Source organism: Oncorhynchus clarkii, chromosome 6, assembly GCF_045791955.1.
Source record: "Oncorhynchus clarkii lewisi isolate Uvic-CL-2024 chromosome 6, UVic_Ocla_1.0, whole genome shotgun sequence".
Taxonomy (NCBI): domain Eukaryota; kingdom Metazoa; phylum Chordata; class Actinopteri; order Salmoniformes; family Salmonidae; genus Oncorhynchus; species Oncorhynchus clarkii.
In genome coordinates, this window is record NC_092152.1 from 39111044 (window position 1) to 39131535 (window position 20492).

Genomic DNA, 20492 nt, shown 5'->3' on the forward strand with positions numbered 1-20492 from the left:
CTGCTATACAGTGAGATGAGAGGAAGGCCGAGTGATGTGGAAGGTTACACGAAATATGAAGCCATGTGATGAGGAAAGTCCTTGGAAATGTACTAGATGATGTTGAGATGTAGGCTACCAGATGAGGCTGGGCACAGGTGAAGACGTTGCCTACCTGAGCCGGCACGGTTCTCAGGGTGTGTGTGAGACAGATAATCTCCAAAAGCTCTGGCTGCTCTGCAAAAAGAAGCACAACACAACACTGATTAGCACTGGACCACTGGCAGCCTGCCTGCCTGCCTGCCTGCCTGCCTCTCACCGTGAGCCTTCCTGCTGACTCCAACTGAGAGTGATTCACTATTCCAAGGCGTCTCCTACTCAGTAGCTAGCTACGTCTCAAATAGCTTCAGATTCCCTATAGTGTACTACTTTTGACCAGAGCCCATAGGGTTCTGGTTAAAAGTAGTGCACTTTATAGGAAATAGGGTTCCATTTGTGACGCAAACAATGTTTTATGATTGTCTTGCGCAATCATTGATTACACCTGAACATTTGTCTCATTGACTTGGCTTTACTCTGATTTCCCTATGGAACTGTCTTCTCAAGCCGAAACTACTCGAGAAGGTCACTTCACGCTGCTAGTCTATCTATACATCGCAAAAATGTTCATGGTACGTGTTCTACACAGTGGCCATTATTCTCTCCTACAGAAGGTGAAATCCAATATGCAGTGTGTTCCAGACAGGTTTGATATGATTCCTCACGCTTGCACACACATATACACAAATACACACACACAGACAAGCACAGACACACACACATGCATGCACACACACAAACACACGTAGTCGCGTGGGGAACACTGGGCATGGAGCGTTAGAAGAGGGACGTGGGAGGCTGAGTGTGTACATGAATTCAATCGTTACCTTCGTAAAACTTAAAAGCACTCCTTTCACATGTCACAAATTCAATCTCCCCTACGGTTTCTTAGCATGGGCCTGGGGATAGATTTGCAATACGAAACAAAGGCTGCGTGCAATTCTCTTCTCCAGGTTTAATACTTCCTAATACAATCTCCCATGTACTGTACCACACACAGTAGCAGGGTCATTTCATTCGGTTTTAGACTGTGGTGACAAATGTGTCTTCCATATGGCACCCTACAGTATTTCCTAACAGCGCACTACTTTTCATCACGGGCCACGGGGCTTTGGTCAGAGGTAGTGGACCTATATAGGGAATAGGGTGCCATTTGGGACACAAACAGAGGCGTAGGTTTCCCTTCCAACTGGCCAACTTGGAATGTGAACAGTGCTTCAGATATGGTCATGTGAAGGCTGTAAACTGTGCAGGCATTTTATTCCAGCTCAGTGCCAAAATACCAGATTGAACTAACAATCAAGACCATTGTTGAATCAGGTTTTAAGTGCTGGGCAGGAACAAAAGCCTGCACAATCTGCGGCTCCATGACCAACCCTCTGACAAAGGATTTCACACTTCCTTAATCTTTATGAATACTTAAAACCTAATAGGGTGGGTTATGAAATATTACCATACATTTCATTTTAATTCTTCAACATCATAAAAAAAAAATAATCTATTTCCCAATTCCCTTTCCCTTAAAATGTGGAGTGAATGTGGAAATGTTTTATTTAGTGGCTATAGCTATTGTTCTTGCTCTCTTAATAGGCAACAGAAGAAAAAAACATGGACAGCAGTACTAAGTGGTTTAATACTGGTAATTAGATAAACTTTCGAACGCAAACACATTTCTACAAACACATTTCTACAAACACATTTCTAAGCACGCCCACATAGCTATGCAGACTGCACATAATATTTGCTAGAGACACAGAGGATATAGGCTAACACAAGTAGAGCATGTGCGTACATATTTACACACATATGACATGCATACATGCGCGCGCACACACACACACCTACATAGATACACAGGGCTTTAATCCTCCCCCAGTCAGTGGTGCTGGCTGGCGTTGTGCAGTCTGTACACATCTCCGGGGGATGCTGCTATGAAATGGGATTGCTTTGTTGTTGTAGCCATGGCCCTCTCCCTGCTACAACACACACACTCAAACTAATTAAATATGAGGCAGCACATGTAGCAGCTCTCCCCCTGAAAATGCAGGTTGGCATTTATTGGGATGACTCATGTACTGGAGGCAGCTCTGTAGTCACTAGCTGGCACAGGTACAAAGTCATAAAATCCAATTTTAAACCAAACCCTAACCTTAACCACACTGCTAATGTTATACCTAACCCTAACCACACTGCTAACCTTATGCCTAACCCTTACCACACTGCTAACTTTATGCCTAACCCTAACCTTAACCACACTGCTAACCTTATGCTTAACACGAACCTTAACCACACTGTTAACCTTATGCCTAACCTTAACCACACTGCTAACCTTATGATTAACCCTAACCTTAACCACACTGCTAACCGTATGCCTAACCCTAACCTTAACCGCACTGCTAACCTTATGCTTAACCCTAACCACACTGCTAACTTTATTCCTAACCCTTACCACACTGCTAACTTTATGCCTAACCCTAACCTTAACCGCACTGCTGACCTTATGCTTAACACTAACCTTAACCACACTGTTAACCTTATGCCTAACCTTAACCACACTGCTAACCTTATGATTAACCCTAACCTTAACCACAACCTTAACCACACTGCTAACCTTATGCCTAACCCTAACCTTAACCACACTGCTAACCTTATGCCTAAACCTAACCTTAAAAGCTCATTTGTGTTTTCATAAATGTTTCTGATATATAGGCTAGCTAATTTTGACTCTGCAGCTGGCACATCTAGTGGAAATCGCTTCATCCCAAAAAACAACAACCTGCCCTGAAAAGTCCCAGCAACTGGTAGAGAGAGGGAGAGGAGAGAATGCTATCATCCCTTATCTCTCTGGCTCCACTCCTTCCTATACACATTCTAAAGGGATGTGTGTAAAAAGGTAATGGGGATGACAAAACACATTCACAACAACCACTTCCAGAGGACAAACTGGCATGGAGCCAATCTCTTTGTGGCACTACAAAGGTCCAATACAACACCAACTGATATCTCCCTGTTCCTAGCTCACCTCGGATTGCAATCATGCATATTGAAGTAAGAAAGTGGAGAAGATTATTTAAGAAAAGTGATGTAAACCCAAATGGCATGTTCTGTGAAAGCAAAGCAAATGCCTTTGCTTTTGTCTGTGGTGCTGTGATGTATAGGGAAGTAAACACACTCATGTATAGGCCCTAGTTATAAGCCCAGAGTTGTTCCTCATCAGGTAATCAGGAAGGAATCCTGGCCCTTAGACATGAAGAAAGAACATTTCAGCTCAATGAGGTAGTGCCTGAAGTGACAGTCTGAAGCCACTTTTCCTATCTGTGTCAAAAAGCCAGCCTTCGGTGTTCTGGCCCTGGGTGTCTTAGTGAAATCATGAGTGTAGCCCAGTTACTGGGTGTCTCATTGACACCAAAACTTGCTCTTTTATAATGTGTTAGAGTCATTTGGGAAAGAGGGGCACAGAGTGTTCCTGCTCAGCCACTGAATCTCATCACAGATCTCCTAACTGAGAGGATGACCTCTTTATGAGACACCCTATATATCTCCCTCTCCCCATCTTTCTCACCTTCCCTCTCTCCCTCCATCCCCCCTCTCTCTCGCCTTTCCCTCTGTCTTCCTCTCTCCCTCTCTTTCCCTCTGCTGCTATTGGACCAGGTCTCTCTTGGAAAAGAGATGTTATCTCAATGAGAAAAAAAACGGTGTAAATAAAGGTAAAATAAAAAAAATAAAAAAATCTCCCTCAGTCCCTCTCTCTCTCTCTCTCGCCTTCTCTTCTCGACTATGTTCTCTCTCCAATACAAATACATCCAATTGAGTGAAATGACAAGATGACACAACAAATATCGAGTTGCCCACTTAGCGTCTTAGTTTCTTGTCCTCAATTGCTCTCTCTCTCTCTCCCTCTCCCTCTCTCTCTCCCTCTCCCTCTCTCTCTCTTTCACTCTGGGAGTCAAATGGAAATCTCTAATTTGGCATGCCTTCAAAGTACCTGCTGGCCGCTTTCTCCGTTTCACTCTCTACACTGAGGTTCTTAGGTGATTAAATTGATGTTTATCAGAGTCCGTAAGAATGATTGCTTTGTAATTGGATTAAACAACAACAACAACAACACCAGATGTAGGAAATCACTGGGTAGTTAACGCCAAGTAAGCTTAATCAGTATTTTGACCACACGCAGACAGCCTCAGCCTACGGCACCGTGTTCCCTACATAGTGCACTAGGTTTGACCAGGGCCTCTATTGGGGACAGGGTGCCATTTGGAACGCAACCTCAGCCCTACTTTGCATAACATGATGAGTTATGCTGAGCGCGAGCGCCGTAGCCGGCCCGGTGTGCAGCGTTAGTTTCTGACCCGCTGTGTCCTGCGTTCCATTCGGCTGTTCCGTCTGCCGTTGGCACAACAGTAACATGGGCGTAATTACTCAGATCAATGAGGGCCAGGCAGCCTCCACTGTACAGGATCACTGTCTCCCTGTGTCATTCCAGTCCAGGCTCCCTCTACAGGCTGTAATCAGAGTAATTACAGCAGCTAGATACCACAGATACATCCCCACTGCACTGTAATCCCTGCCATACATAGAGGAGGGGGGGGGGGTGATAGGGAGGGAGAGAGAGAGATCACCCACTCTATTTTCATCTGGGAGCCCTAGTCTAAAGTATTTGTCCTCTCTGGATATCGCTCTGTGTCCCTCTGACTGCCTGAGAGCACAGAGAGAAAATTGAACACAGGTTGGGTGAAAAGGCCGGTGGCTTAATTAAGATACATTAGTACTGAGATGGCCTGAGATTCAGACAATAAACACTAGGTGTCAGGCAGACAATTACCTCTCTGTCAGAAGTGGCTGTAGGTTCAGCACTAGGGCAGCGTGTGACTGTGTAATACAACGATTGCGTCCGAACTGGCACCCTAGTCCCTACATAGTGTGCTACTTTTGACTAAAGGGCTCTGGTCAAAAGTAGTTGACTATGTAGGGAATAAGGTGCCAGTTTGGACGCACCCACCCCAACGCCAATGTACAATATCCTAATGGAATACACCAAGAGGCTGCTGAACCAGCTATTCCTCACATCAATGCCATGGCACCAGATGTGTTTCAGGCCTGTAATGTGGATGTAGAATAATTAGGAGAGAAGCCAAGATGCGCAGTAGTAACCAGAAAGGGCTAATCGTGAGTGTAATGGAGCTAACCTCCACTGTGCGCTCTCTGCTGTGTTCAGCCATACAGTCACTGGTCAGCACTGCTCTGCAAGTGGCCACACAATACACTCTGCCTGGTATGATGAGTAGAGCCATGAAATGATACTGAACAACAGAGGAAACAGTTTCGTCAGAACGTCTGGAGTTCTATTGACTTGCATGGCCAGAGAAAGCTAACTTCAAGCCGCCTGCAATAATTGTCCTCCTAACTCTACTAAAATACCCAGTGTAGCCAAGTATACACTTATTCTAATGTTACCAGGCCAAATATATCAATATTTTGCTCCAGTGCATTTTCAGGTACACATATTAGTCCATTTACCTTGAGGGCATAAATATACCTCTTGGCTGAAACCACTCTCAGTCCTGTGTCCAGAAACCGTCCAGTCCAGCATTACAAGATGAATAATAGAACATACCAGAATAAAGAAGTCGACGGTATCCTGTCTGTGTCCTCACCTTGTTACCCATTTTAAACTTTATTCTAGCAGTAAACAAGATATGTCGTAAGGTATGTCCTGGGTAACATGGGGTAATTGTCATTAGCTACCATGTTAGCTACATGGAAAAAGTGACCTTCAATGTTTAGTCGCTGCTGCTGGAGACTAATCAGCCAGTGATTGTGATTCTGAAGCAGAAGTGATGTAAAACCACACCACCATTACATTGATTGATTTTATAGTCTATCTACAGGTTGGTAAAAAAAAAAGAAGTCCATAACTCATGGAAATTATACCATCCTAGTGTTTAAAGTGAACACTAAAGTTAAGGGTGATTGCTTTCTGAAGAGTCTGGAACACGTCTCGAAATCTGTCGTAGACAAAGTGGAAAACACAGCTCTTGAGCTTCAGTCCAATAATATGTGTCTTTGATAATGTTGATCAGTTTGATTGACAGTGTGTGTTAGAGAGACAGAAATACTAAGATGAGAAACAGAGAAGGAGATGAGAATGAGAGAGTGTGTGAGACAGAAAGAGATTGTGTGTGCGAGTATGTGAGAGAGAGAGAGAGAGAGAGATCGAGAGAGATAGAGAGGTAGAAAGAGAGAGTGGTAGAGAGAGGTCGAGAGAGAGAGGTAGAAAGAAAGAGGTAGAGAGAGAGGTAGAAAGAAAGAGGTAGAGAGAGAGGTAGAGTGAGAGAGAGGTAGAAAGAGAGAGGGGGGATAGATAGAGTGAGTGAGTGAGTGAGTGAGTGAGTGAGTGAGTGAGTGAGTGAGTGAGTGTGTGTGTATGACAGAGCATAACAGAAAGAGATCAAAAATGTGTGTGTGTATGTGGTTGAGTCTGTGTAAGTGGATGTAAAGGTCAGTATGTTTCATTCTGTGATGTGTGTGAGAGAGAGAGAGAGAGAGAGAGAGAGAGAGAGAGAGAGAGAGAGAGAGAGAGAGAGAGAGAGAGAGAAAGAGAGAAAGAGAGAAAGAGATAAAGAAGGAGAACGTGTAAAATACATTTTCTGGTACACCATAGATGCCAGAGCCTGCTGGTTGGAAAGCTTAAAAATGATGGAAACTTTTTAGAAATGTGTTGTTGCCTACATGCTTCATGCCATTTGGAAATCAAGGATTTAGGATTCAATTTTGTGTGCAGTTGATTGGTAGCATTTCACATGCCTTTTCATATCAGATCACACACTCACACATTTGGGGCTCTTCAGTTTGTTACCATAGGTGAACCCTTTTGGTGCTAGCTAGAAGCATTTGCTTCTACCTAGCACCCTAGAACCCTTTATGTAGGGTTCTTCATAGAACCCCCTGTATATGGTTGTACCTAGAACCCTTTATGAAGGGTTCGGCCTAGAACCCTATATGATATGAAGGGTTCTACCAATAACAATTTTATCATCTAAAGGTTCTTCCTAGAACCCTCTATGAAGGGTTCTACAGAGAACCCTTTTATCTTTGGAGGGTTCTTCCTAGAACCTTCTATGAATGGTTCCACCAGCCTTATTAGCCTTTAATTTAAAATTATTTCTGACAATACATTACATATATCATAATGCCTTTCTTCGAGGGCCAAGTTATACCCATAATACAGTGGTGTTAGGAAACTCCTGGTTTAGTGGCCACATCAGGCCTGCAAATCACATTATGCTGGCTTGCAAAGGGATGTGAAACTACTATTGGAATCCAGACAGAGATAGGATATCCAACAAGTGGAATTTTTATTCACCCGCAACCTGCATTCAGAATGGCTGCCAGGGTAGAGAAGACTGAATATTGAGACTCACTCTATCATCTATAATACTAACAAATTGGATTCGTTAAAAAAAAAGACATGCTATTTATCTTTGTGTAGCATAAAATGAATCAATCAATGTACATGCAAAAACACAGATATTAAAAACAATTCTGAAGATCACCCTGCAGTAGAGCATGCTGGGAAATATGATAAATGCTTCTATGTAGAAACCTTCTTGCCTTCCAAACAATCCTTCTTGACTGCCAAAAGAATCATCAAATAACCATTTCTTTCAAAAATGGTTCTTAGGATGTAAAATGTTGTAGGCAGAACCCTTTGCCTTATAAAGAACCATTGTCTTCCAAAATGGGTTCTTCAGATCAAAATGGTTATTGGTAGAAGCCTATCCCTGCGCAAATAACCCTTTTGTAACCCTTTTTTCTAGGAGTGTAAATAACTTATCAAAGCTAGATAGTACAAAGGGTACTGCTTGAGTTACAACACAATAGCCTACAGTAGATAAATGGGTGATTTTGCAATTATGGGCATATGTAACATGTTTTTTTTTTTAAATGCCTTAACAGAAATAATTTTCTCTTTTTGTCAGGAACCATAAACTGGTAATGCCTGTGGCCATTTTATTTGACAATACATGGACTTCACTCCATTTTTCTCTGTTTCCCTCTACACATGTCATTACCGTTGCATTACAAAACATTCAGTTTTAGTTTAAAACTGATTGAAAAACATAATGGCTTTTTGGATTATTTGGTTCATCTGACTATAGGATTTTGGTACCACCACATTTATAAATAACTATTTTAATACCTCAATCCATAAATATGGGCCTTTGCTGGCTGTGCTTGTATACCTGCACGGAGGCTAGCATCAACAACGTAATTTCTTGTTCAAATGATGATATAATTTTTATATTAGTTATATTGGGAACATATTTCTACTTGATGTAGACAGATGTGTGATAGCTAATGTTTACATGTATTTTTTCTTAGGAAATATGTGTACATTAAGTTGGTAATGACTGTGTGGCAGTAATACATTGCATTAGTTGTGTACAGTAAGCGAGTGGAAATCGATATCTAAAATATCATTGATTGCTACAAAGACAGTCAAATATAATTTACTAAGCACTATTGAGCATTTTATACTAAAGGTATACAAACAGTCGCTACTTTGTAATGGTAATACTGTTAATTGTCATTACCGACACATTTTGTGGCGGTAGTGACAGAGTTGGTAATGACAATTTGCAACATTTATGGATTTACCTGCCAGACCATGAGGTTTAGTTGGTTAATATGATCAGCTATAAATTCCAACCACAACAAAATTAAATGTTTTATTTCAAATAGAGGATAATCTAGATGAGTTAGAGCCTTTGCTGTAAAGACTATTCTCAGATCTTGACATATTCGAAGTTGCTTTTCTTGAAGATGGAGACATAATATAATACACTCTCCATGGCATATCCTTGTTCTCCACGGTCAGTTCCCAGTTCATGTGTTCAGTTCATTATGATAAAAGCACTATAATGTATCGTTTTGTTCAGAGTAATGGTAATGACATACAATTGTGGGACGACTGTATTTTGTAGAAATATATATATATATATATATATATATACACATATATATAGGACTTATGACACATAACAAATCTATATAGCTTTCATTTATTTGACTCCTTTTCTAACCAGGTGCATTAAATCATTTTCATGTTGAAATACATAGCAGAAGATCTAAAGTAGGGTGTGGGACAATTGCCTTCTCAATGCGAAACAGTGGAATACAGGAATAAAATACTTTTGAAAATGACTCAAAAAAACATATTTGAAAAATTAACAAAACGTTTAAGCTTATTTTAGTGTCGACTTTTATGTGTAAAAGAAAACACTTTTTTCTTAACATAGTTGCAAAATCGCCCGAATAAGGAGTATTGCCGACAAATAAATGTCTCGGTGGTTTTACTAACTCTTATTGCTCAAAGCATTTTTGTTACAAATTCCCATGGCTGTTCAATGACTTGAAGAAAAAAAAATACATTATCATTGTAGCTAGCCCAATAAAAATAAAATACATTCGAGGAATATAAATTATGGGCTGATATGATAGCAGATTTATCCATGAAATTAAATAAATAATTGCAAATACTTTTGCAAAGCAGATATTTGATCACACAACCCCACAACAGTAAACAGTGAAACACATTTGATAGGCTATTATTGATATATCATTGTTTATAAAGGTTTTAGATCGTTTGGAATTACTGCTTGAACAATAAAGCAGAGTCGCTATTCACCAACACCGCTATTCCAACAGTTATCAGCGCCGCAACATGCACCTGGTTACACCCTGCATCTGATCACTATACCTGCCAGCTACGGAGGAGCCCCCGGCCAGGCACTCACCTAACTTTTGCGGTCACAGAAGATATTGCATCGTTCCTTAAAGTCTTCCTTTTGGACACTGCAGTTCCCATGCTGAAGTGGAAACGACACGAGCAAAAAGCCAGATCATTACACTGATGGGCGATCAAATATGAAGGAAATAAAAGCTCGTTGAAAACACGGAGGTAAAGCGGAACCACGGTAAATGGGAAAACTCCCCCTTTACCCTGAGTTGTAAAAAAAAATGAACCAGTTTCATAGCCTACTCAATTACGTTCAATCTAGAAAATCTCTTGGTAACTATGGAAAGCTTGTAGTGTGTGACTGTGAGCGCAGGAACAGCGCTGGTGATTCAGAGAGCAGAAAACGTGCCCGGCTCGTAGCGCGCGGTTGGTTGCGTGCCCCTCGTGTTGTACTCTTTTATTATACACCCACTAGTGGTGAAAAGGTTTCCACTAGTTAATACAACGACAAAGTCTAAATTGGCTATATCATAAAAATTCCCCCCAAAATGTTTAGCTTTTTCCTCTTAATTTAAGATTTGTGTTAAGGGTAATGTTAGCAGTGTGGTTAGGGTTAACGTTAGGTTTAAAATCAGATTTTAAGAAGATAAATTGTAGAAATGGGCGGGGTTTATGACGTTGTGGTTGTGGTAACTAGTGACGACCACGCTTCAGTTGAATCAGTTAGTTCCTTAACATAGAGTATTTTGAGGACTGCCTTGTAAGAAGCAATATTTGTTGCACCCGTGATGGAGAATGCCATACCAATTGAACTCCTATGTTGTTATAGTGTCCCATCAATTTAACATGTATAGGGGACAGATTGGAGTGGCAGCAAGTCTTGAACCTTAAATGGTTGAGCATTTTTCCATGTCCTTTTGGTCTGTTATGCCCTGTAGTCGCTGCTAGTTTGGTTGCCTTTGTTTGGCCATTAGAAGTGGAAGTGATATAAAACAACACATTTTCATTAATATGCTGTAATGTGTAAACATTTACCTAGAAGCCAACCTGCTTGCACCAATCCATTGTAATTACAGCATACTACTCTGAAATACAAACTCTGCAATGAATTTCATTAATCTATTCATTCCGGTTACAGTAGTATTTACTTTTTTATAGTATAATACAGTCAATTTTCTGGTATTGTACTGTGTGTCATTACACAGTACTTGCTTTGATACCATATTTGCATTACAGTAGGTGTACTGTAATATGAAATACAGATTTTTACTTGCCACTGAGCTGCCTGTAAGCTACTGTCAAATTCACGATAACCACTTTACAGTGCACCATTAAACTGTGGGTAGGCTACTAGCAAAATTATTATTTGTAAAGATGAAGTAAGTCAGCCCTTGTCTCAAAGCAAAGCCTGAATCACCCATCTTGGTTACCTTGTCATCGTCATCAACACAGTATATGCAGAGGTGACATCATTGACCAAGCACACCATCCATCTGACCAAATTCTTCTTCTTTCGCTACACTCGCATTAACATCTGCTAACCATGTGTATGTGACAAATAAAAATGGATTTGATTTTGACAGATGTGGTTTAGTGCTGTGGACAACCCCCCAAGCGCCAACAGCTATTTCAGCACCATTGACAACTCCTACTCCTCTCGCCACAACAACTGCTTTTTCAGCACCACGGACAGTGTCTATGACAGAAATGCAGACTGTGACAACTGCAGTGCAATCCATTTACAATATTTCACCCCAAACAATACAAAATAGAGATTCTCAAGCATAATAATCCAGAACTTTTGTCATTGTCTGCATCCGAAATGGCATCTTAGGGGTCTTGGTCTAAAGTAGTCCACTATAAAGGGGCCCTGGTCAGTGTAGGGAATATAGGGTATAGGGTGCATTTGGCACTCACCCCAGAACCTTTGTTAGGAAGGATGTTCAGATTATTCGACAGCATTAGCAGCAGGAGTATAGCTGACGGACTCAGACAGGACCTGAATGACTGCTATAGGGAATCTTTCACACCAGATAACATTCTTGCCTCTTTTGACACTTTCTATCCCAAATGGCACCATATTCCCTATATAGTGCACTACTTTTGAACTAGGGCACTATATAGGGAATAGGGTGCCATTTGGGGCACAGCCCTTATTCTAACACAGCTGATGCACAAGGACGTCATCGTAGGTAGGCCATAGAGGTGTTGGGTGAAAAGAGTTGGAGAGAAAGAGATAGGAGGACCTGGATGAAGGGTTATAATTGGTTTGCTATGGACAAATATGAAGACATTTTTGGAGAAAAAGATAAGAGTGTTCTTCAATGTGCCTTCGGTGTATTCTATGAGACAATGGGATTGGTACATTGCTTTGGTACATTGCTTTTCATACACATACAGTATACAGCATTGTAAGCATGGAGCAGACTATTCTCCACCACCATCTGAGCAACATAAAAATTATATATGTGTGTGATTCCCAAATGGCACCCTGTTCCCTATATGGTGTACTGCTTCTGACCAGGGCCCACAGTAGTGCACTAGGGGATAGGGTGACATTTGGGAGGCAGTCTTTATCTTTGGATCTACAGGACTGAATGGCTGCTACTGATTACATCAGAGACTTCCCACCTGCTTCATTATCTCAGACAGAGACCAATGGATGTGGGGATGGGTAGAGAAGCAGGGAACGTGTGGTTCAGGTACACACTCTGAAGGAAGTTGACGCTGAAACGTCTGTGTGATTTTTTTTTCACATGCCTGCTGAAGTTTTTCCAATGTTTTTTGACAGTTCCATGTGGAGATGCTAGAGCACTAGTGGGTTCTCATCAGACTTGCAGCCAAAATATGAATAATTAAGACAATGGTCTGTGGGTGTGTCTGTGAGTGCAATGGGCAGATAATGGGAACGTTTCCGACCCCAAAATTAGCCAGGGATGGAATTGGCTTTGGGGGAGAGGTTTAGGTCTTTTTTTGTTTTGTTTTTAGGGCTTTATAAATTATCAGAATGGTTGCTAGACCATCAGAGAGAAGAGTACCCCTTTATTGCTTTAGTGAAAGGTGCCTTGGTTTGTTTGCCCAGACCTACAGGCAGTGACATCACCAGACCCGGGCTTTCAGGGCTTTAGCCTCAAATGATTTTAGCTCAGCCTCGAGTCTTTTGCGCTGATGGGATGGTGTAAAACAAACTAGGCTACACCGCATTACACACTACAATGAAGACTCCAATCATGAGCCCCGGCCTGCCCTATGTACAGTGGCACTTTAGGAGCCTGTTTGCATGTGAATATTCCTCTTTTGTTTGTTGATATTTGTTAATAAAAATAATAATAATAATAATTTTAAAAAAAGTTGTTTTCCAAAATCATGTTTTATTCCTCCAATGAAATTATATTTCAGCGCACGCAGGCGACTGTTCCTTTTCTGAGGGGGAGAGAGCACAAAGTTGAGAAGGAGAACCGGAGGTAAACTTTGTTAGATTGCTACTACTATAGTTAATTTAGATTAAAAAACAATGTGTTTTGTTAGCCCATTTGTTAGCCGATTAACATGTTGACTCAAAAGCTGCACTGACATATAACGTTAAGCTAGCTAGCTAACTAGGGACTACCCAGAAAATTTTATGAACACTGAATCCATCTGCTGGAGCTCTGTTCACCACCTGAAAAGCATCACTAACTAATCAATTACTGTCTAATCAATTACTGTCCAAATATGAGAGTTGAATCAGGCTTAAGAATTGAGTGAACTGCTATTATTTTAAGGAACAGAAATGGTCCCAGATGTTTACTTTAGCTCAAATCAGGTAAACTTATTACTTGTTGTTCATATTGCTCTGTGTGTGTGTGTGTGTGTGTGTGTGTGTGTGTGTGTGTGTGTGTGTGTGTGTGTGTGTGTGTGTGTGTGTGTGTGTGTGTGTGTGTGTGTGTGTGTGTGTGTGTGTGTGTGTGTGTGTGTGTGTGTGTGTGTTTACTCCATATTGCTACGGCACTGATATTATTCTGTCTCTGTAATAATATAGGGGATAGTGTAAAGCAGAACTTCATATCGCAAGGAAGAGAGGGGAGTGAGAGAGTGGAGCAGACAGGACAGAGAGAGGAGAACACATAAGAACCATAGGGAGAGAGAGGGGAGGCCCACACAAGACAGACAGAGGAGCGTTCAGGAGAACAGAAGAAGAGAACACAGACGAGAGAGAACTCAGATGGCAAGGACCAAAGCAGCAAGGGCCAGATGATTTGGGTGTTAAGCAAACAGGTCCAAGTCAAGTTCAACTTGCCCACTATCCGCAGCAGCAATTTGGATTGCAGAAAAGAGCTTTCCAATAAAGCTGGTTCCAAATGTTTAATTGGCTGGAATATTCTGTTAGCACAAATGCTGCGTTTTGCTTTGCATGTCGCCAATTTGGGAAAGGAAAGAGATTGTTTGATAACCACCAGATGCCAAAATTGGAAGAGCACTCTGGACACTTTCCATGAACATGAGGGCAAATCCTCACACACAAAAAAGTGCTTTCCATGGCAATACTACACTGCCTGTGCTACACATGGAAACATAGCAGAACAGTTACAAGTCGCAAATTTCAACGAAAAAAACAGAAAGAAGAGAATATCTTAGAAGACTAGTAGCAATAGCAATTCTCCTCTGTAGACAAACCATCCTATTCCGTGGTAATAACGAAGCTGAAACAAGTAGCAATCGAGGTCATTTCCTTGAGGTTATGAAATTCTTCAAAGTATTCAACCCTTTTCTTCAGTCGTAAAATCCATCATCCCACAGGCCCTACCTCTCTCCAACTTCACAAAATGAAATGGTTGGGTGCGGCTCACAACAACATAACAGTAACAATTGTCAAGAAAATGAAGGAATCTAAAAATGCTTGCAGTAATGGCAGATGAAGCCAGGGTCAAACACATTGAACAGTTGACAGTCTGTGTTAGGTCTGTGACTCCAGAGGGTGTTGAAGCGTTTTTTTGTTGTTGGCATTAACACGCTAAGTGGTTTTGATGCAAAGGCAATAACTGATTCAATTGAGCTACTCTTAACATCAAATGATATTCAATACCTAAAATGTGTGGCAAAACCTTATGATGTTGCTTCGGTGATGAGTGGGGCAGTTGCTTCCGGATGTTTCTGTGAGAAACATCCGGAAGCAATTTATGTCCACTGTTACGCTCATTAATTACATTTGATATTGTGCCACACCTGCAAAGCCATTTCCAGAAGCTAATGAATTCTTTGACATGTTTGAGGGAATGTACTCTTTCTTTAGTGGAAGTCTTGTTAACCTTCAGAAATTCAAAAAAGTAGAGAAGCAACTGGGTTTCTAACGGTTTTCTAACACCCGCTGGGCATGCCAGTTGTAGTCTGTCAATACAGTGTTGGAGAACCTTCCTGCTCTACTTCAGTGCCTGGCCACTGTTAATAGTGCCCTAGCTGTGGGCCAATTGGCAAAACTGTCAAAGTTCTTGACTGTCTATCTCCTTCTGATGTTCAAAAGCCTTCTGGCCACCACTGAGGGTCTCCACAAGTTCCTCTAAAGGGAAACAGTTGACTTAGCCTATGCAGTCGACTACAAGGAAGCTGTGTGCGATGCTTTGAAAAGCAAGCATAGAGATGAGACGGCCACAGAGTTGTACGAGAGAACAAAGTCCTTCTGTGAAATCAATGAAATCCCAGATCCAGCTCATGCAGGAGGGAAAAGCAAACAGAAACGTTTGGACGGTTTTGTTATTGTGTCTGCATGTGGGGGCACGTTCTGAGGTCAACCACAGTACTAGTGAACACAAACTACAATTCCCTTGCCTAACCAGAATATTTGCTGTGCTAGATCAGATTTTCAACTGTTGGAGCTGACCTGCTAAGAGGCATCCAAACCTGGACGGTTTTGTTATTGAGTCTGCAGTCCTAAACTTCTTGTCAGAAGAAGACCTGCAGGAAGTTGCAAACATGTATCATATTCCTCGTATTTGTTTTTGTGTCATTAAATAGGTATAAATATTGTGCTGTAGCCAATAGACCTTGGAATCTGTGATTTATTACCACAAATACTATTTTTTTGTATTATTCTCAAGCATGTTTGGTGCACGAGCTCCAGGTCATCTATAAGTCTATGCTAGGTAAAGCTCCGCCTTATCTCAGTTCACTGGTCACGATGACAACACCCACCCGTAGCACACGTTCCAGCAGGTATATCTTACTGATAATCCCCAAAGCCAACACCTCATTTGGCCGCCTTTCCTTCCAGTTCTCTGCTGCCAGTGACTGGAATGAATTGCAAAAATCGCTGAAGTTGGAGACTTTTATTTCCCTCACCAACTTTAAACATCAACTATCTGAGCAGCTAACCGATCGCTGCAGCTGTACATAGTCCATCTGTAAATAGCCCACCCAATCTATCTACCTCATCCCCATACTGTTTTTATTTCATCTACTTTCTGCTCTTTTGCACACCAGTATCTCTACTTGCACATCATCATCTGCTCATTTATCACTCCAGTGTTAATCTGCTAAATTGTAACTATTTGCTCCTATAGCCTATTATTGCCTACCTCCTCATGCCTTTTGCACACACTGTATATAGACTTTATTTTTTCTACTGTGTCATTGATTTGTTTATTGTGTTATTGGCTTGTTTATTGTTTACTCCAGTGTAACTCTGTGTTTTTGTCTGTGTCACACTGCTTTGCTTTATCTTGGCCAGGTCGCAACTAGCCTACCTGGTTAAATAAAGGTGAAAGAAAAAATTTAAAAAGAAAACGAGTTTGTACATATTATCTGCAAAAGCTATGTCTGTGTCCTACTACTCTACAGTTAAAATACAAGCCTACTGCTGATGTGAGTTTATGCAGTTCCACAATAATCCAAAGGATAGCAGCCTCAAATCCCAATCCTGCTATGTTGCACATAACCAGAACATTATTTAATGTAAAACATTAATTTGTGGTCTAGGCTTCCACCCTTTGAATTATTTTGGAACTGCACAGTGCGCACAGCATTACAAACTCACATTAGTAATGTGACCAACATCAACATGAGGCTTTTTCATTGCCAATCAAATGTTAAACATGGTTTCTGAAAACATTGCAACTAAATAATTATAAAAAATGCTTTTTCCATCTAGTTATGCACTTGTAGTTTGTATATATGTATATAAATATTATCGTAACAGTAGCTACGCAATTACCTAACACCATATTCCATGGGCTTACTGAGCACAATTCACTGAATTAATATGAAGAAGTGTTGATTATTTGTTGTCAGGAGAGCACAGCACATGGAAGAAAGCAGTGTGATATGCAACATTACATTTGGTTTCTGCTACATTTTCACTGCTAGCATGCGAGGCCAAGAGTGCAGGCCTCCTCATTGTGAACGTGCAGGTATCAGTAATACCTTCCCACAGAATACAATACCTTACTATATTTTTGGAGCGCCAAAAACCCTTTTTTGACCACATGTGAGTGCATGATATTTTTGTTTCTTGTTCATGAATATATTGTGAGACGCACGCGCCTTGTGAGAGGTTATATTTGTTGCACCCGTTAGTGGGAATATTGTACCAATCTAACTGGTATATGGTAGTTAGTAAGAATACTTTCCCAACTTAACTGGTATGTGGTAGTAGTGCCCCATCAATAAAACATGTATAGGGGACAGATTGGAGTGGCAGCAAGTCTGAGCATTTTGACATGTTCTTTTGCTCTATTTTGGCCTGTAGTCGCTGCCAGTTTGGAAGCAGTTGTTAACCCCCCTAGAGATATATCTGTTTTTTGCTTGGGCTGCATCTCAATCCACTGCACCCACCAATGGGGGCCTTCCGCATCAGCGGTGGAAGGTGGACGAGCTACAGCGGTGTTTGTCAGACCATGAGACATCCCAAAAATCTGTCTTCTCGCGAAAACGTCTATAGCGTGCAAGCGTTTGTGGTGTGATTTGTGGCGTCTCCGGTTTGCGCTACGACCACCACCCCTACAAGGACTGGTCTGAAGTCGGTAACGTCGATCTGTCAACTTCTGTCTGTAGAGTCCAAAGCACTTTTGGCAGTTCTGGACAACTGAGTTTTGGAGAAATACGCATAGTCCGTAATTTGCTTTCTAATGATCATGATCTTTTCGTCGAAGAAGTACATTAATTCATCACTGCTGATGTGAAGGCCATCCTCACTTTGGGAATTTTACTTTTTAGTTAGCTTGGCTACAGTATCATAAATATATTTGAGATAGTTTTATTTTCCTCAATCAGGTTGGAAAAGTAAGCTGATCGAGCAGCAATGAGAGCTTTTCGATATTGCACGGTACTCCTCTTTCCAAGCTAGTCAGAAGACTTCCAATTTGGTGGGGCGCCATTTCTGTTCCAAATCAAACTTTAGTCACATGCGCCGAAAACAATCGGTGTATACCTTACAGTGAAATGCTTACTTACAAGCCCTTAACCAACAATGCAGTTTTAAGAAAAAAAGTAGTAAATATTGTGGGGCTATATACAGGAGGTACCGGTACAGAGTCAATGTGTCAATGTGTGGGGGCACTGGTCTCGAGGTAATTGAGTTAATTATGTACATGCAGGTAGGGTTATTAAAGTGACTATGCATAGATAATAACAGAGTGTAGCAGCAGCGTATGGGAGGGGGTGCAAATAGTCTGATTAGCCATTTGATTAGCTGTTAATATGGCTTGGGGGTAGAAGCTGTTTAGAAGCATCTTGGACCTAGACTTGGCACTCCGGTACCGCTTGCTGTGCGGTAGCAGAGAGAACCGTCTATGACTAGGGTGGCTGGAGTCTTTTACAATTTTTAGGGCCTTTCTCTGACCCCGCCTGGTGTAGAGGTGGATGGCTGGATGGCAGGAAGCTTGGCCCCGGTGATGTACTGGGCCGTACGCACTAACCTCTGTAGTGCCTTGTGGTCGGAGGCAGAGCAGGTGCCATACCAGGCAGTGATGTAACTTGTCACGATGCTCTTGATGTTGCAGCTGTAAAACCTTTTGAGGATCTGAGGACCATTGCCAAATCTTTTCAGTCTCCTGAAGGGGAATAGTTTGTGTCGTGCCCTCTTCACGACTGTCTTAGTGTACTTGGACCATGTTAGTTTGTTGGTGATGTGGCCGCTAAGGAACTTGAAGCTCTCAATGTGCTCCACTACAGCACCGTTGATGAGAATGGGGGCATGCTCGGTCCTCCTTTTCCTGTAGTCCACAATCATCTCCTTAGTCTTGATCACATTGAGGGAGAGGATGTTGTCCTTGCACCACTCGGTCAGATCTCTGACCTCCTCCCTATCGGTTGTGTCATAGTTGTCTGTGATCAGGCCTACCACTGTTGTGTCATCAGTGAACTTAATGATGGCATTGGATTGGTGCCTGGCCGTGCAGTCATGAGCGAACAGGGAGTACAGGACGGGACTGAGCACGCACCCCTGAGGGGCCCCTGTGTTTAGGAACACCTGGGGGTGGCCTGTCAGGAAGCCTAGGATCCAGTTGCAGAGGGAGGTGTTTAGTGCCAGGGTCCTTAGCTTAGTGATGAGCTTTGAGGGCACTATGCTGTTGAACGCTGAGCTGTAGTCAATGAATAGCATTCTCACATAGGTGTTCCTTTTGTCCAGGTGGGAAAGGGCAGTGTGGAGTGCAGTAGATATTGCATCATCTGTGGATCTGTTGGGGTGGTATGCAAATTGGAGTGGGTCTAGGGTTTCTGGGATAATGGTGTTGATGTGAGCCATGACCAGCCTTTCTAAGCATTTCATGGCTACAGACGTGAGTGCTATGGGTCGGTAGTCATTTAGGCAGGCTACCTTAGTGTTCTTGGGCACAGGGACTATGGTGGTCTGCTTGAAACATGTTGGTATCATCTATGTTACAAATTTGCAGAACATACAATATGTTACGAATGTGAAAAACATATGATATGTTACGAATTCCAATTTGTTGTGGCTAAGATTAGATGCTCAATCCAATCCACATCGCAGTATTTATGCAGTAGCTCCTTCTCCAATGGTCAAATTAACTCACAGATTGGTCTTGGGTACTGTATAAAAACCTACAACTACTACCAGGGCGACCCATCTCACAGGTATGAATTCACTTTTCAGAATTAGAAGTGTGTGGGCATGGGATGAACATAGCTGCAGGATATGTGGATGAAGATTGTAAATAAAGGATTTGAAAGCGATATCTGTCCCATGTGGGATAAGAACTCATAACCATTGATGTATTAAACAACTGTTTTAGCAACTAGTTGATTTGACCACCATTTTCATCTATTTCTTTTTACAATGGATGTACAGTACCAGTCAAAAGTTTGGGCACACCTACTCATTTAAGGGTTTTAATTTTTTTACATTGTAGAATAATAGTGAAGACATCAAAACTATGGAAAAGCACATATGGAATCATGTAGTAACCAAAAAAGTGTTAAACAAATCAAAATATAGCTTATATTTGAGATTCTTCAAAGTAGCCACCCTTTGCCTTGATGACAGCTGTCATGAATGGCCTGTGAGGATCAGGTTACAGTGGATCACAGTTCTACAGAGATATCTCTCCATCCCGCAGAGGGGGGACGGTATAGAGGGATTGATGGGGGCGGGGGGGTGTTATGACACTTCACGTCCATCGTAAATTCTAAGGCAACAGAATGGAAATGACAGCTGGAATATGAAAATGAATGTCGATTTTGT

The 20492-nt window shown here is 41.7% G+C and overlaps 1 protein-coding gene across 1 annotated transcript in view; it reads right to left on the minus strand.

Annotated features, from left to right (window-relative positions):
* Window positions 1–10140, minus strand: part of LOC139412062 (NMDA receptor synaptonuclear signaling and neuronal migration factor-like) — a 39649-nt gene extending 29509 nt beyond the window's left edge. Inside the window, exons 1-2 of the mRNA XM_071158856.1 lie at window positions 9876–10140; window positions 155–216 (exon numbers count right to left, since the gene is read on the minus strand). Of these exons, the coding sequence (XP_071014957.1) occupies window positions 155–216; window positions 9876–9946 (133 nt within the window). The 5' untranslated portion in view covers window positions 9947–10140. The remainder of the gene's footprint in view (window positions 1–154; window positions 217–9875) is intronic.
* Window positions 10141–20492: the final 10352 nt, after the last annotated feature.